Source organism: Petaurus breviceps, unplaced genomic scaffold (assembly GCF_028583685.1).
Source record: "Petaurus breviceps papuanus isolate PSGF00001 unplaced genomic scaffold, PetGlider_PUasm1.0 91133, whole genome shotgun sequence".
NCBI lineage: Eukaryota > Metazoa > Chordata > Mammalia > Diprotodontia > Petauridae > Petaurus > Petaurus breviceps.
The window spans coordinates 87,375,169-87,393,008 of NW_027187419.1; the positions used below are offsets into that span (position 1 = coordinate 87,375,169).

A 17,840-nucleotide genomic window follows, 5' to 3' on the forward strand; every position below is an offset into this window, starting at 1 on the left:
TTTCATCATAGGATCTCAGAAGTGGAAGGTCCTTAATCCCCTCTATAACATCCTTAAGAAGTGTTCTTCCAGTACCTTCTTTAAGACTTCTTGAATTCTTTATTAAAACACTACATGCAACTCTACAACATATACATTTAGCAAATGTGTCTAATGTATGGGTATAGCTATGTGTATATAGATATAACATGCATGGATCTAAAAGTGTGACCTGTAATGGATATAAATTGTTTGCCTTCTGTAGAGATTATTAATTTATAATTTGAATTGTTGACTTTTTTGATCTACAATCTGAAAATAGATTTCCTAGAAGGGAAAGGAATATGAGGATTCTAAGACCCTGTAATTACAAAAGTAACTAACCATATTAATTTCCAGAATCATTCAGTGTCCAGTGTTTTTTAAAGAATGGTTGATCATGTGTGTTCTTATTGGAGAAGTCACATTTCTATGATTTTAAACTTCTAGTTGGTAAATACATACACATATATGTGTGTGTGTACATATAGTTTTACATAATATTGAATTAATTCCAAAATAGATTTAGAAGCTTTTGGTGATATTTCACTAATGTGTCCTTTTTACTCAATAGAGGGCACACCAAGATTAACAGCACTGTCTGGCTAAAAGGTTCTGGTTGAGTTTTCTGAAACATTTCAGTGTTGTGCCATAGCTCCCTCAACTACTTGTTCACACCTTAGGCAACAGTGTTAATTTTGGAAAAAAATATTCATAAAGGGAGGAGCAGAGTATTTTGCACTCAGCTTTTACACCTAGGGATTGAAGGTTCATTTTTTTTCCCTATTGTACCTGTATTTCTGCAGAGAGCTACTAAAGCCCTAATCTACAAGTTACCTTTAACTGAAGTAGGGGGTAAATTGTTGTTTGTGTTGGTGCCAGTTAATCATACTAGCCCAACAGCATTTACTTTTCACACCACTATAAGAGACACATAGTTAAATGATGAATTGGAGCTATTTTACAGCTGAAGGTAGGTTAGCTTTGCTGAAGACTTAGCTCTATGGTCACCTGAACAGTGGCTTAGTATTTTAGATTTTTTTTTCTAGTGGGATTTTTATCTATGGGATAATATTGGGGATTTTGATTATCATCAGTTCATTTTAGCAGGATTTTTTTTTCCTTGTAAGCTTTTTATTATTTAAGTGAATATGACACACAAGCACTGAATTTATTTTTAGTTAACTTGGCATAGTTATAGCAAGTATTTGATAGTACTTATTGATTATCTTGTTTTCTAGGGGCCACCTACAGATGCTCCGGCAGTAGATACAGCAGAACAAGTTTATATCTCTTCTTTGGCACTGTTGAAAGTAAGTAGAGCCACTTACTTTAGTGTGTCCTTTTGTCCTTGTTACAGCTTTATTAGACTGTTGACCCTTTTGATTTGGAATATATTCCATGTTAACTAACACTTTCATATATAACCTATTAATTTAACATGCAAAATGAAGAACATTTTTCCCATTAATTTGAAAATTAGCTGGGGTGTGGGGATGTTTGATAAGGCAAACAGATTTCTGAGACATAAAAGCTTTGAATCCAGTTGTAACATTCATTCTTCTTTACAGATGTTGAAACATGGTCGTGCTGGAGTTCCAATGGAAGTTATGGGTTTGATGCTCGGAGAATTTGTTGATGATTACACCGTCAGAGTGATTGATGTGTTTGCTATGCCACAGTCAGGAACAGTGAGTTCTTTTACAGTTTCTTCTTGCAAGTAAAAGTGTTTTTTTTTTCTTTTTCTATGCTGACTAACTTTTTATCATATTCCGTTTTGGTTTTTCCCAACAGGAAAAGAAAAAAGACATTAATGATAGAAATTTCTAGAACATGTCCCAGGTCTAGATCTCCTTATTAATGCTTTTAGGCTTTGAAATACAATAACATAATAAAATTATTGCATATATGAAGGAAAGGATATTAGTATTACATTTGAAAATCTACTTTTAGGTTTGAATTGAATAATAGTTTCAGGTTTTGTTTCTGTTGTCTTAAAAATATGATTTTTTTTAATGCTTAAAATATGTGACTCTAAGTCTGTACTTAATAATGGTTAAGTGTAAAGCATATAATTTGAAGAAATCACAGAAAAAAATGTTTTCTTTTCCCCAAATGAAGTAAATTATTTACAGAAGTATTTACTTTGTTTGTTTGTAAGGAATCCACTCTGTCTATGCATTCTGACTTTGTAGGGGAATATATTTGATCAGTGTGAATAAATGCATTTTTTGATATTTTCTCATAAGAGGTTGTTAAGTATTTTACTATCAACATAGCCCATAAACTTTTATAGCTCTGTAGAAATAAAAGCAAAGCAGGTATTTAGGGCAAAATATGTGCAATAGGAGAAATGTCGAAATTACTCTTAATTTAATCATGCTATATTCATTCCATGTTAGAATTCATTTTTTTCCTTGTTTATTTTTTCGTGTTTTCACATGGTTAAATAAAGAATTGTGTCTAGAGGAAATATATATTTGAGTTTATAAAAGCAATAACAACATGTTTCATTAAATGCACAGTGCCACAGTTTGAGGGAGAAAATCATGAGACTTTCAGATCAGCAAATTTCTTCATTAACTGTTTTGTATCAGCAACCAGTCCCTCTGGGGCAAGCACACCTTGTCTTATTTAAATTTCTGCAAAGGAAGATCTCATAATTTATCTGTAATTGCTTGTTTACAACATAATATATGATGAAGTAATTTTGATCACCAAAATCACCCTGCATAAATGAGAAGAAAATTTTCTCTGTGCAATGGTTAATTCTTAATTTTTATTTCTTTTGAGCAAGTACCTATGTTCATTAGTGAATTTATATAATATTGGAGTTAACACTATAACACTCTGATGTTTTACATTTATAATGAATGATCCTGTAAAAGAAATAATGACTTGGAAAGCTGTTGTCAGTTAAGTAATATGACCTTTTGGGGATTTTTCTTCTAAAAATCCCATTTTGGATACATTGTCCATAAAAAAAAGTTAATTTTAAAGGCATGGTGATTGATCTTCTGCTCTAGCTTTCCTGGAATATAGTTCATATTTGAGGGAATTGCTGTCAAAAGACGTAGAAATTAAGCCAGTGCTCAAGTTGTATATTTCTTCAGACCTGTTTAGAAGACAAAATAACAATAATGTGTTTTAATAAATTAACTACCAAGAACAAAACACCTGAAACTACCAAATTGATTATTCCCTCAGAGTTGTATGATCATGGATTTTCATCACTGAAAAATGGGGTTTTTTCTTTTATGAGGAAAATATTTAGGATATGTTTATGCTAGCTGAATAAATATACAATATTTACCTGCCTATTGAAAATGTAACTTGATCAAGCTAGTCCTAAGATTATAGATCCCACATGTAAAGCTGGAAGGAGAACTTAGAGGTCATTTAGGACCTTCTTCATGGAGTAGTAAAGAGTTAACAAATGCTTATTTATTGAGTGATGGAAGCACAGTTGGCACAGGATGAGCCATTGATCCACCCAGAAATTAAAATAATTTTATAGTTATTTGGTTATAAAGTATAAAAAGTGGATCAAATCTTCCTCAGTCGTTAACTATGAAGAGTTTGGGGGACATTTGAAGTGTAATTGACAGAAATTAGTATATCAGTGTCAAGTGAACTGATTTTAAGGCTCACCGATTCAAAGGATTATTTTATGTAAAATAACTGGATTTTTAAGGAGATTAAATTGTCTCAAGAAAAAAAAGAGATTCCGTAGTTATTTCTTTGAAACTGTTAAGTCACCTTGCATGATGAGGTTTTTTGTTTGTTTGTTTCCCCCCCCAAAGTTCCTTATGTGCTAAAGCTAATCATCTTTCTAAACCAGGGTGTCAGTGTAGAGGCAGTCGATCCAGTATTCCAAGCCAAAATGTTGGATATGCTGAAGCAGACGGGAAGGTAAGGGTTTCAAATCAACACATAAATAAGTAGTTGAAAACATTTCATATGCTATATAAACTGTTTGGTTTTTCAGATACACACCTCAGAGTTATGTATATTTATGGATATTATCACTGAAAAAATTTCCTTGACATAAAAGTATTATCAGTATGACTGTAGTGCATCACCTACCTAGTTATCTTTTCCCTCCATGATTTACAGAAATCATAGAAACTTGCCAGCCAGCAAATTGCCTCACATTAAAATTCTTGCCTCTCATGTAGTCAGCCTGGTCTATAGCTCCCCTGTCTTCAGCATATGGACTTACTATCTAGTCACTTAGAAATGAAAAGGCTTGTGTTTTCCACATGTTTTGATAGTTACTAGTATATTTGTATTTTGAATATTTAAATCTATAGGCATGTGAATTACCATTTAGGTGTAAAGACAGGAAAAGAAGTAAAACATAATCTTAGTCTACCAATTTCGGTAATTTCAAGCTAAACCTCTCAACAGTTGTCATTTTTTTTTTTTTGCTCAGATTCTTTTACTGTGGAAAAAACTTCAAAATTCATGTTAACAAAAGGCTCAGCAGCTGAACAGAACAGTGCAAATTGCTTTTTGACTGAGTTCCTAGTTCTACTGCTGGTTTAATTGATATTTAATACTTTCATGACAGTGGATCCCAGTGTCCGTTGTTCTTGATGGACTTTATGCCTGGAGAAGGCAACTCCCAGAGTTAAGGAGTTAAAGAGTCGATGTTTACTTGAATACTGAAAGGTAAAAACTGTCTCCAGGAAAGTGTGGCAACAGGGTGAAAAACTGCGAGCCTCACCCACCACTGCTAATGTGCGTCTCTTAATGATAGCACTCCTTTGTCACACTGATTCATTTCCATGTTTTCAAGATAATATGGTGAATAATTTCAGTGTTTCTAATGGTGCTTTTTCACACCTGTACGTTTTTTATCTCTTCTTAATTTATACCCTGTTAGTGTAGTATTTCTTTTCATATCATAAATGTTTTACTACTTCCATTAGGAGTCCCTGAATGCCCTCTTTGTTTCAGGCCTGAGATGGTTGTTGGTTGGTATCACAGTCATCCTGGCTTTGGCTGTTGGCTGTCTGGTGTGGATATCAATACTCAGCAGAGCTTTGAAGCCTTGTCGGAAAGAGCCGTAGCAGTCGTAGTGGATCCCATTCAGAGTGTCAAAGGAAAGGTAGAGTTTGTTTTTCTTTGGGTATGTGAGATGTTGGTGGGTCTATATCTAGGTCCTGTCTTTTTTAGTACAGCATCTCAGTGGCCTCTTTATTTGATTATAGATTAAAATGTTTCTTTATTCATAATAGATTCAGTCCATAATTGAAATTAATAAACAAATTATGAAAATCTATAACATTCTCCTATATTAAGAAAATCATTATCAAAATTTTTAAATTTTGTGATTGTTCCAGATTCAGTTAGCTGCCATTTAAGTGACTTTTAAAAAACATTTAAGTGTTTTTAACCCCTTAATGGTTTGGAAGATCATTTAGGAGTGATAGCCCCAGACTCAAAATGTTTTATTAATATTTTGACAAATAGTTTAAACAAACTACATTTATGAATAGTAAGTAGGGCTGAGTACAGCACTTTAACAGCTAGTTACAAGGCTTTGTTTTGCAGATGTTGCACACGACACTTTCTGGCGTTGTGTGTTCCAAATGTTTTAGACAATGAAAACTTGCCCCAAAGACTGGGTTTCAACCATTCACATTTTTGAGTGAGGACACAGATGAATGATTAAGTATGTTAAATGATTCTGAAAAGAGATTAACTTGCAAAGCATATTGGGTTATAGTTGTCCTTTGTTGAAATCTCTTTTGTTCTTGTTTAGTTCTTTTTTTTTATTTCTTTCTTTCTAGCCCCATATGCCATTTTCCTATTTCCTGCCTCATGACAGCAGGGAGCAGCTCTATTATCACCTTCACAGAGCTGTCTGCAAATGTGAGAGGCAATTCGATTTTGCTCAACCACAGGGAGAGTGGATTAGAAAAACTACAGAACGTACAGAAATTGGCTAGGTGGTTACTGCTTTAAAATACTGCTGAGGTGTCTTGTTTGAGCATGTACTTCCATTGTAGTGCAGAATAATCGTTAAAATCACAATATATTTATGAAATCTTTTTATGCGATTTTGTAAATACTTTTTTATGGTACGTAAAATAAATATTGACTTGCAATATATCAGACCTGTATTATAATAGTACTGCAGATTAAATTTATATCTGTTCACTAGCTCAGACAAACAATATTACTGTTACTTCAGAGTGCTTATCTGTCATGAATTTATAGTCCAGCCATTTCTGATGACATATCATTATGATGGCTCAAAATTGGGGTCTTTCCTAAATCATGATCTTATTAGTCTTGATTTAGCTTTTCAGGATAGAAAGAAGCTGCCCACAAAAGAAATAAAAGAAACTAGCACATAAGGGAATTCAAAATAAATAGCATCTGACACTTTGGTAGATAAAAATATTTTAACTCATTTAATTCCTTTGACTATATGTGGTAATTTAGCTGGTGTACAGGGGGAAAAGAAATTAAAGGCATTGATTGACTTTTGCTTGTATTTTTTAAATTAATTTATGTTATCCCACCACAAAATTTTAATTCTCATCCCTTATATGAAGTGCTCCTTGTTTTGTTCCAGCGAATACCATCAGAACTATTGTCCTCATCCTTTTAAAATAGCCAATAATCTTTAGATTGTTATATTAAATATCACTTTCAAATTTTTCCTGCCATAATGTTTAAGTGATGAGTGATCATTGGGACCTCATTTTAAGTGCAAGTAGCTGTCTATTTTGTAGTATTGGTTAGAAAGTAATAGATTGAATTTCCATGGAAGCTTGACTCAATGAGAAGGGGTTACTTTGAAAAGGAAAAAAAAAATGAACTTAAATATAGTGAAAGAAAACAGTCTTAAAATAGTCTTACACAAAAATGGTTTGACATATTTTATATGTTTGATCATATAGTTTCTTTTAACATGGCACATGTTGCAGTCCTGAGGATTAAAAAAATGACTAAAATATATTACTGTAGTTTATTGAATATTGATTTATATTTATATGACTTACTCATTCATATTGATTTTGTAAAAGAAATACAGAAATATTAATAAATGCAGTAAGGTTATGTCACATTCTGAGATAGCCATGTTGAACATTTTATAATAGCTTTTATGTCTAACATCTTGAATTATTTTGTGAAGAAATTGCATAATCTAGGTTTAGTGTTTGCTATGGGAAGATATTTGAACAAAGTCTGTATAGATATCTAACACAGATAACTCACATAATTTGTTTTACTTTAACATTTAGATTTATGTTTCATATCCCACCAAAGCATCTAGTCCCATATACATACATATATGATACATATGTGTATTTGTGTACATATATGTGTGTATGTGTATAGGCACACAGAGACAGCTACTTTGTTTGTAGGTTGCCTAAATAAATTTTAGAACTTGTAATTCTTTCAGAATTATCTCAAAATTATAGGAATTACAGTGATTATAAGTAATAATCATGGCCAGTGTATATATTCTTGTCACTCCAAATAGTTTGTTATATGAATTTAAATTCCCAAGTTTACCAGTATTTTTCATACATAAAGGCAATTGTTGACTCAAGAGTTGAAATTGTAAACCATACATAAGTTACTTAAATTTAATCTGTTTCCTTGATTCATGAGCCTCTTGGAAATATCTTTTATTAGCATTTTATGTATCTCATTTTTATATTTTTACTAAATAAGTGATGTTAGCTTTTATCTCCTGAGTATATCTTAATATTTCTTCATTTTTTAAGTCATTCATTGTTAATATTTTTCATATCATTAGAGTATTTTGGACTTTTCTGTATAAACATAGAAATATAGGAAATGGAAAGTGTCATAAGAGGTTATCTTAGTAGGCCCATTCAAAACTATTCTCAATATTGAATTCAATTTTATCAATAAAAGTAATTTTACAAATTGGTTGTTATTGGCTGCCCATCTTAACATCTTTCTTTACCATACTGCATGTAGTGTGAGTGTATAAATTGCCTGTTTATAAGTGATACTTGAGCTAGGCATTGTATAAATTAATTTAGACAAACACGATGTTTGCCAACTAGCAGCCTAAAATCAAGGGAAAGAAGATGGAATCAAACACCGAATTGCAAAAAAGATTCACAAAGAGCATACCTGAGTTGAAGCAAGGCACATGTTACACAATTGATGTAACTAACATACATTACAGTGATTCCAAGTCAACGTAGTTGCATTTGTATTCTAGTATAGAGTAGTTATTATTGCCAGAAACTACCATTTAATAAACTCTGAATAATAAAAAATACGCTATTAAGTTTCTTGGGTTTTAAAGTATTTACTTCCTTAGTTTATTTATAAGATGTTTCTATTCAGACACCTGACTTTGCTCCTCTAGTTGAAAGATCAACTTCTTGCTTGCAAATGTTGCTGTTGTATACTTTCCACACAGATCTGACCCAGTCTATTGATTGAACATTCAGTTAGTAGAGTGAATTAAGTTTTAGTATGATATTGCTTACTCCTTAGTCCAGGGAAAGTAGGGGTACAGTGCAAAGAGTGCAGGCTTTGAAGTCACATGACCTAGGTTAATGTCCCACTTCTGACATTACCTTTGTTACCTTGAGTAAGTCACTTAATCTCCCTAAACCTCAGTTTCCTCCTCTATAAAATGAGGGGTAACTAGATGGCCTCTTGTGATCCCTTCCATTACAAAATATATCCAACAAGGTTCTTGCCTGTAGGAAACTTACTAGTTCTTCCTCAGAATTTGTTGTTTATGTCTGTAGTCTAAGAAAAGTTATTTTAAAATACCAGTGATCATGTAACCCCAGTATAATCCTCATTTTTATGAGAGATTGTTATCTAGGGGGATTTCCATGTGTGTGTAGCCTGGTTTTCTTTGGCATATTGACTTCAATTTGCCATTCAGAGAACTTTAACTGTGACAAACAGGAATAGAAGATATCATCAGGGAAATATGGGACAGGAAGAAGAGATAGACTGGCCACATGGTTGAGGGGTGAGAGTAACAGCTGAACAGTCAAAGTGATCCACTAATATCCTTAGAGGTCTAGAAAATTGAGGAAAGCCTTCAGCATATTGGGTGGACCTCCTGTGGTGAACTTATTGGAAGGACCTGAACAAGGACTACACAAGATGAGCTAATGTGAATGGGAAATCAAGTCTGTAGATCCATTTGAGTATTGAGAACTTTCTAGATGGATTTTTTTTTTTTTATTAAATTATAATCCAGTCAAATGTTTTTGTTGTTGTGTTTTGGTTTTGTTCCGGGAAGGTAGGGTTGAAGAGCTCAGCTCCAGAATAGGAGGGATTCTAGAATCAGATGAATTTTTTTTTATAGAGGCTCTTTCCACAAAGAGCTTATGAGAGGAACTGTGATAGGGTGGAAGCAGTGTTCTGTTTGATGCTAGGAAATGGATTCAGAATCTGTTCTTGGCTTATCCCTATCTGTGTGACTTTGGTCAAGTCTTCTATTCTTTCTAAAACTCCATTTTTTTTTTTTTTGCCTTTTGGAGGGCAATTGGGGTTAAGTAACTTGCCCAGGGTTACACGGCTAGTTAAAACTCCATTTTTTAATCTGAGAAATGAGAATTTAACTAAATGGTATTTCTGAGACTTCTTCCTGCAGTAAGTCTAATGCTATATAAAGATGCAGTATCCATGAGAGAATTACCAGTCAATGTTCTCCTAAAACTGTGTGGTATAGTGAGGTCATAAGGTGGCAGGTATGTGCATACAATACATGTAGAAGAAATCAAGAGACCAGCACAGGACAGTATTGTCTGGAACAGCTTTACGGAGAAGGTGAGACTAGAGCTGAGTCTTTGAAGCAAAGTAAGAGAAAGTCTTCTAGATAAAGGAGATATTATGAATAAGGAAAATTTCACTTATACTACAAATTCAGGCATCTGTCACAGTATAAAATCAGTTACTTTTCAGCATTCTCAGAGAAAGGAGAACAGGAAATTGGATGCTAGTGTGGAAAAAGAGAAAGACAGAGAAAAGGTGCTGTAATAACTCACTTCTCTGAGCCATAAGAAAGACATCTAGAATGATACTTCCTTTCTTAAGATAGATCCTTTATTTAGTTTAATAAATATGGATAAGGAAATTCAAAACTGCATGATGTTTTTAACGTCTCCAAATATCACCAAGAAAAAAAAAGATTTCTTTCTTATTTTATTTGAAATTAAATATTTTAAATTCTTACTAATTAGGATGGTCAAGAACAAGGTCAAAACACAGATGTAGGAAACGACTTTCTGAAAATTTTATCATATCTAGAGCTTGGAATAGTTATGTAAAATTCTTAGGTGAAATTATCAACTATAGAAATGGATTGTTTCATATTTCCTAGACAACCTAATTTAGAGATACTATTTCTAGGTAATTTCCCTCAGGAATACTGTTAAATAAAAGGACTATGTAATGGTCAAAGTCTGACTTAAGTAGCTAATGTCTGCCAGTGACCACTAGTTCCTACTCCTTTTCTTAGCTTAGTTTATTTAATGAAAGACTTGCATTTGCATTATGACTCTTAGCAAATTAAAAAACTATGTCATGCACAGCATTTAACTTTAAGAATAAGAAGTAAACATAAGAATAGTTATTTTCTTGAATCCAAATCATTTTTGATATACCAGCTACTTCTGACAATAGGGGGAAACTTTTATAAAAAACAAGATATTAGATAGATTTGTCAATAAGGATTCAGTCAACTAGTTTCTTGGTAGACATTATACATTGAGTAATAAACAATTTTAATTCCAAATTCCACGTCTTCTAAATATTCCAGAAGACTTTGATAATCACCATTATCCTTGTATTATTCTGGTTTTAGTATTCTTCATCACATAAAACATTTTACTCATTGTTAACTAGGTTGAAGGAAAACAAGAGGAAACAGAAAAAATGTAAGTCCTATTTCAATCCCAGCTTTATCCTTCCAACTCCTGTACAAGGCTAATTACTGTGTTTTTTATTTGCTCCGTAATTTTCACTCATAATCAGATTGAAGTCTTGTAACCAACTGATTTAATCTATCAAGATAACTGGGAAGAAAATATTACTCAGTTGTGCTAATGTAGTTAATCGTAAGACCTGTACCACACTGTATAGTTCTGTTCAATAATAACATTTGCCATGTTTATTCTGTTGTCATCGGACAATGTTGTACATGCTAGCAATGCAAAAGTCATCTTCTTTTTAAAGTTATAAAAAACAAAAAATAAAACACTAATTGTGCAGTTCTTTTTAGTCCAATAACTATGTTTCAGAAAAGTAGATTCATAAAACAGATCCTGGGATCTAGAGTTGGAAAGGACATTAGCAGCAATCTAGTCATTGTATAAATTAAGAAACTGAGCCCAGAAACATAGTGACTTGTTTATGGATATATAAGTAATCCTAGCACATCCAGGATTCAATTTGAGTTCCTCTGACTCTAGATCCATTATTCTTTCCGTTATACCCAGTTGTCTCTCAAACCCTGGACTAATTTATTATAAGTTTATAATAACTTTGCTTTTGGGATAATAAAAGTTCTGAAAGCGTGTAGAGCAGAAGAAATACTGTTATATTTTGTCCTTTAGTAGTGTTCCTTAATAATGATTTAAGGACAGGGAGGACTTTCTCGTTCCCTTTTAATTCTAGTGCCTCCTCTTAATTTTTTTCCTGTTTATTGTGAAATAGCTTATTTGTACATATTTTTTTGAAAATTGTCTTCCCCATGAGATTGTGAGCAGCTCCTTGAGGGTGGCAACTGTCCTTTGCCTCTTTTTTATCCCCAGCGCTTAGCACAGTGCCTGGCACATACTAGGTGCTTTTAAAATGTTTATTAACTAACTGATTTCTAATTTTTATAACACATTTTTCATCTTCATGACATTTTACAAATATGAGCTTCATAACTATGTTATATCAATGTAATACCTATTTCACTATTTCATCATTAGAAAAGCTGTGGAAGAAAAAGTTGTTAGGTCATTCTTTGTTGGCTTTGAATCTATATGGAGCTGAATCATTGTTTCTGGTTTCCTGTATATGTTAGTATGGTTGAGGTGAGTGGACATTTGGGGAGCATGATTGTCTCAATATAAACTTTTTTAAAATTTATTTTAACATATTCTTGATATTTTTGTCTTTACCTCACCTATATTTCCCACGGTATCCTCCAACTCCCTCCCAGTGAGTTATCTCTTATGTTAAAAAAAAAAAAGTTTAGCAAAATTAACCAGCATATAGAAAAAGGATGTTATATGCAATGTTCTACACTTATAGACCCCAACCTCTTCAAAGAAGTGAAAGTGAAGTTTTCTTCTCATGTCTCTTCTTTACAAACCTTGGTGATTATAATTTTATAACATTCAGTTTTGTTGTTATTCTTTCCTTTTATGCTCGATATAAACTTTTAAGACTTTCCCCTCCCCCCATTACAAATAAACTTAGATTTGGGAGTTAGATGTGTTATCATTGTTGTCATTCCCAAATAAATAGGGGTTTCCTGATTGGTTATTGTGGTGATTTCTTTCTCAGATTCTTTGAAATCTCTATTCGTCATTTTTCAGCAGTTTCTCAAAGTAGCAGTTAACTAGATATTCATTACCACAAAATCTCAGAATGTTAGATTTGGAAAGGTCCTTAGATATCACCTAATCTAACTGTTTGTTTTACAGATGAGGAAACTGAGTCCCTGAGGGGTTTAAATCTCAGCTAGTAATATAACAGAGCCTCAAACTTAAGACTTCTGACTTAAGTCTATGCTGCAATTTCCCCAGTTTGAAGGGTATTATAACGCATGTTTAGCCATTTTTATAGCAAACTCTTAACAAATGTGCTACCTGTCTCCAAAAAGGTTTTGTGAGCTGGTGACTTTTAACAATATGTCAGGCACTGTGGTAAGAGCTGAGTATACAAATAAAAACAAAGACAACCTCTGCCTTCAAGGAGCTTACAATTTAATGATGGAAGATAGAACACAAAAGGAAGCTGAAAAGGTAGAGGTGGGGAGGAGGGTGCATTTTATTTTGCCTATATGGACCTGTGTCCATATGTGACAACTCAATAGTTTCAAAGCCAAAAGTCACAGATAAATTGGTGGGAAAATAAACCTTAGAAAGCTACCTGTAATTGTTGTTTTTTTTTTTATGGATGTTGGTTGACTTTCATATGTATGAAGAAAAAAATAGTGAAACTACCTGTTGTATTAGGGTTTTGGTATAACCTTTATCTTGCTTTAATACTATGTACACTATTGAACCATTTGAAAACAATACTGAATAACTTACACAATAATCCCTAGCAAAGCGATTGGTCTTTAATCATTAAAAAGCTTCTTACCTATGAGATCTAACAAGAGAAATGTAGTTAATGCATTTAAACCTGTCCTTGACACAGGATTATCAGTTCTTGAGTTTTGAGATTGCTAAAGGAGAACCAGTTGTAGTCCATTAGAGAATGACTTGGAGGGGCGCTTAGGTGGCACAGTGAATAGAGCACCGGCCCTGGAGTTAGGAGGACCTGAGTTCAAATTTGGCCTCAGACACTTAACACAAAAACTAGCCATGTGACTTGGGGCAAGTCACAACCCCAATTGCCCTCCAAAAAGCGAAAGAGAGAGAGAGAAAGAAAGAAAAAGAGAGAAAGAAAATGACATGGAGTTAACATGTCTGTTTTACTGGTGTCACTGAATATTCATAAGATGGTAACAATAGTGTAGGTCAGATTGAGATTGCTATCTTGGACATGAAAGTTCTGCTTCATTAAGAATCTTTTGAGAATTATACCTACTCCTTTAGCTAAGCAGAATTTCAGCCTTAACAGCTTCTAGGTTTGTACAAGTTACTTTAATATTATTTATTTGGAGCATATGATTCCAGGGGTATTGAAGGGATAAAGACGTTAAAACTCGAAGGCATACCAATTCATTCTTTTTATAATTGATGTGAAAACCTGGTGTAAACAATACTTAGGTACATTTTTTTATACAAAAATTTTGAAGGAATTACATACCTTTACAACTTTATTCCTTGTTTTATTTCTTGAAGTGTAACCTACAGAGGCTTAGTTTTGCGATACCAAAACAGTAGCTAACATTTATGTTTAAGGTTTACAAAGCAATTTCCTCACAACAACCTTGTGAGTTTAGATAATGAAAGTATTATTATTCCTATCTGTAGATTAGGAACCTGGGGATCACAGAGGTTCAGTGACTTGGAACAGCTAGTGAGTACTGGAGTCAGAACTTGAATCCATAGATTTTGGCTCCAATGTCCAGTACTCTTTCCAGATTATCAGGACACCATACACAGTCACTGAGCAGTTCTCTGATTTAAACAATAAATGTTAGTTGCTTAAATTTGTTTTCTGAAATTAAGCCAATTGTCAATTAAATAGATTTTTTTCAAAGATGCTCTATTAAATGTTTAAATACTCTTTTCCGTGCTGATTTTTACAATAATCCTTTTTGTCTTTATTAAGGCATATATCTTCCAAACTTGTGGCTTACCATTAGAGTTAGGATGCATGTCCTCACTTGTCAGGATAAATGTATTATCCTGCAATCAGCTCCACTACTTGCAGTATATTGAGGTTGTACTACAGATCTAGCCATAGTAAGAAATTCTCCAAGGATAAAGCAAGAAAATGTACATACTCATAGGAATCTCTTTTCCAGAGCTAAAATTGACATTTTATAAATAATTTCCATGTTGCAAACTTGAGACTCCCAATCACAGCAATTCAGTGATATGTACTTGGCATGAGTCAGTTTCAGTTCTTAGTGCTTTTCATTGGAAATGGCATCAAAAGTAAGATTTCTCTGAATTTTTAATGCTATGGGTTTACAAGGGACTGGAGATGTTCTTCTCTTAAAGATGTCTGACAGTGCATAGCAGCATAAATAACGAAATGGTCATAAACCCATCAGCACTTCCAAGGTCATTTGCCCTTTAATTTTTAAAGAATCTAAAAACAAACTAAGCATTTGATAACAGGTCATTTGCAGGTGATAAAAGATATTTTAGATGGGACATTGCCTCTGTTTCCACACCTGGCATATTCATATAATATCTTTTACAGACTGTTTACTAGTACATTTGTTTATAAATACATAATCTAAAAAATAAATTCTGGAATTTCAACATATTCTTTAAATTTTGTCAGTCTCAAGCCAAACTTTCTTTTTTGTTGTTTACGTTGCAATTCTTAACTGCAGTAGATCTTACAGTGAGCTGCATGTAGAACTTTAAAAAAAGGCTTCCAAAAAGTTCTCTCTTTTATGCTCCCTTACCTACTCCTCAGCACCTGCTTCATGCCATCATCCATAAAGAAAATCCAGAGGACTGCTAGTTTGGAGAAGGAGATTGCCTTAAAGACCCAGTTTTCCTTATTCTTGACTTTTTTAAAAGGAGAATTCACATTAAATATAGGTTGTTCTTTATAGAACTACATTAAAGTATATATTGTTAAAATAGGTTAGGATTTTTGAAAATTTGTCTTTTTGAGTAACCTACAACTGATGAAAAGAACATGAGTTTTAAAATGAATAAATAGCATATTGGATGAATTGTAGCATGTTCATTAGTGAAGCCAAAAAATCATGGATTTAAACTTAATTTGGAAATGATTGCAGTTTTGGCTCTTCAAACCATACTCATTACTAAAATCAAATTCTGGGTCTTTGACCCTTGGTCATGCTTAGAGTAAATAAGGAACATAGTTATTGATTTTCAAACTATTAAGCTCTTACAAGCTAAGACAGATGTACAAAATGATGCAGTTTTTATTTTGTATTGGCAGCTTCCAAATATTTAGTATCTATTTCCAAGAGTTGCAATTAGTAAAGCAACCATGGTACTGAAATCCGCACATCCCACAAGCTAATTATATTTGCAAGGTCAGAGTGAATACATATTTTCAGAAAAATAAAGGGTTATATAAATATGTGTCTTCTACTTGGCTGTTATATCACAGTTTGTTGATCTGGAGTATAATGTGTACAATTCACAAATTTGTCTGATAACAGAAAGTGGTGTGTGATTGTGTTTATTTTACTAACCAGTATATTCACAGCAATCACTTCCAAATATCTCTCCAGTAAAGATGTGTTAATTACAAAACAGACAAGGTCTTCTATTATATTAAAGCTACTAACAAGAAGACAGCAGGAATCACACATGTAAATAGCATCATCAACCCCTATTTTAGTCCTCTGTTTTGATCTGTGAGTTGCGCATAGACCAAAGGTGCTATTAAAGACTGAGTGTATGAAATAGGCAGCATTATATGAACAAAATTTATTCAACAAGAAAACAGACCTTTAACATGAATTTAACAAGCCTGAGAAATTATAAACTATCATATGCTGCAGATTCATGCAGTGATAATAAACAAAAAAGGAAAGTAAGAGGTTTCCCTAAGCTAGCCAAACTGCTAATGGTTTTGTTATAAGCTGTCTACTGTTGCAGTGACCTCTGAAAAGTCTCAAGGCACTTGTACCAGAAAATATTAAATGGTCAGGATGGTGAATAGAGATTCAGTGTGGTATATTGACTTCAGCATGGAAAAGCATTTTTAAAGGTCTATCACCATATTCGTGAAAACATTCGTCTTTCTTGTGCTTGGAGGTTTTTATTTTTACAATATTAAGAGGTAATTTTGTATAGTCTGTTTTAGGTAAATTGTTTGTATTAATAAGGCGTGTAGGCTGCTTTAAATTAATGGACATGTGTGTCTGTTATGAGAAGAGAAAAATTCTGAAACTGTCAAATTGTTGAAAAAATTCAGAGTTGAAGAAAAAGTGGACTTTCCCCCTGTACTTTAATTAATCCTTGGGGGTTCTCTGTTCATGTTGCTGTGTCTGAGATTTCCATTCTTAACTTTGCAGTGACCACTTTGCTGTCATTCTATTGCATCATGCTGTAAATACACAAACATAGAGAAAAGCCTTCAGCTTGTACACACCTCCAAGTGCTCACCAGGGCTTTTGCTTGAATCTTACTGTGGCATAATTAACACCTACTTCACCCATTGCTCATTAGTGCACCGGACATTAATGAGTCTATTTATTTTGATAAGCTCTAAAGGAGGAACCGATTTGTTCTTGCAGTGCAGAAAGCAATTATAAGATGTACAGAAATTAAAATGTAGGTTATTTTGCCGTATTTATGCTTTTATTGCGTACTAAGTCTAATTTTGGTCTGCAGGTTGTTGAGCATGTTAGCTTCCTTAAGACAGTTGCTATAGTGATGGCAGTGAATTCCTTTAATCTTGGTGTAGTTAAAGTATTCATTTTCTATTGGTTATACTGCTACTAAGAAATTGTCACTACTCATTTCATTTTGCGTAGTCCATCATAAACTAGTTGAGTGATATATTTAAATGCTTAAAGGTTTTTCCTCTGGATTTCTGAATAGAAGTTGAAAATTTTATACTTTAGATTTAGTTTAAGAAGGCATGAAAACTACTCAACTGATCTTTTCCTTCTCATGAAGTTTCACACCTGCTTAGAATAGTTATGAAATATTACAGATATTTCACATGTAAAATAGCTGTGTACTGCATTACCATTGGTTATAAAATGTTCAGTATAAAAAAAGTATATAGCATTATAGTATTATACTTCATGGAATTTTATCAATTTGGGGTAGTGCTGCAAGTACAAAATGCTAATAAACCTTCACCTATTTTCAATATTGGTAATAAAAATTAATAGATACATTAGGAGAGATAATTATACCAAGATAATGATGTTTTGTTATATTAATAGGTTAGGTTAGTTATTTAAAATTTCATCTCTGTACTAGTAATCATTATTTTAAAGT

General features: G+C 33.0%; 1 protein-coding gene across 1 annotated transcript in view; it reads left to right on the top strand.

Moving 5' to 3' along the window:
- Positions 1-17,840, top strand: part of PSMD14 (proteasome 26S subunit, non-ATPase 14) — a 105,324-nt gene that overhangs the window by 62,350 nt on the left and 25,134 nt on the right. The window contains exons 4-7 of the mRNA XM_069080334.1: positions 1,260-1,331; positions 1,590-1,709; positions 3,860-3,930; positions 4,981-5,131. Coding sequence (XP_068936435.1) covers positions 1,260-1,331; positions 1,590-1,709; positions 3,860-3,930; positions 4,981-5,131 — 414 coding nt within the window. The remainder of the gene's footprint in view (positions 1-1,259; positions 1,332-1,589; positions 1,710-3,859; positions 3,931-4,980; positions 5,132-17,840) is intronic.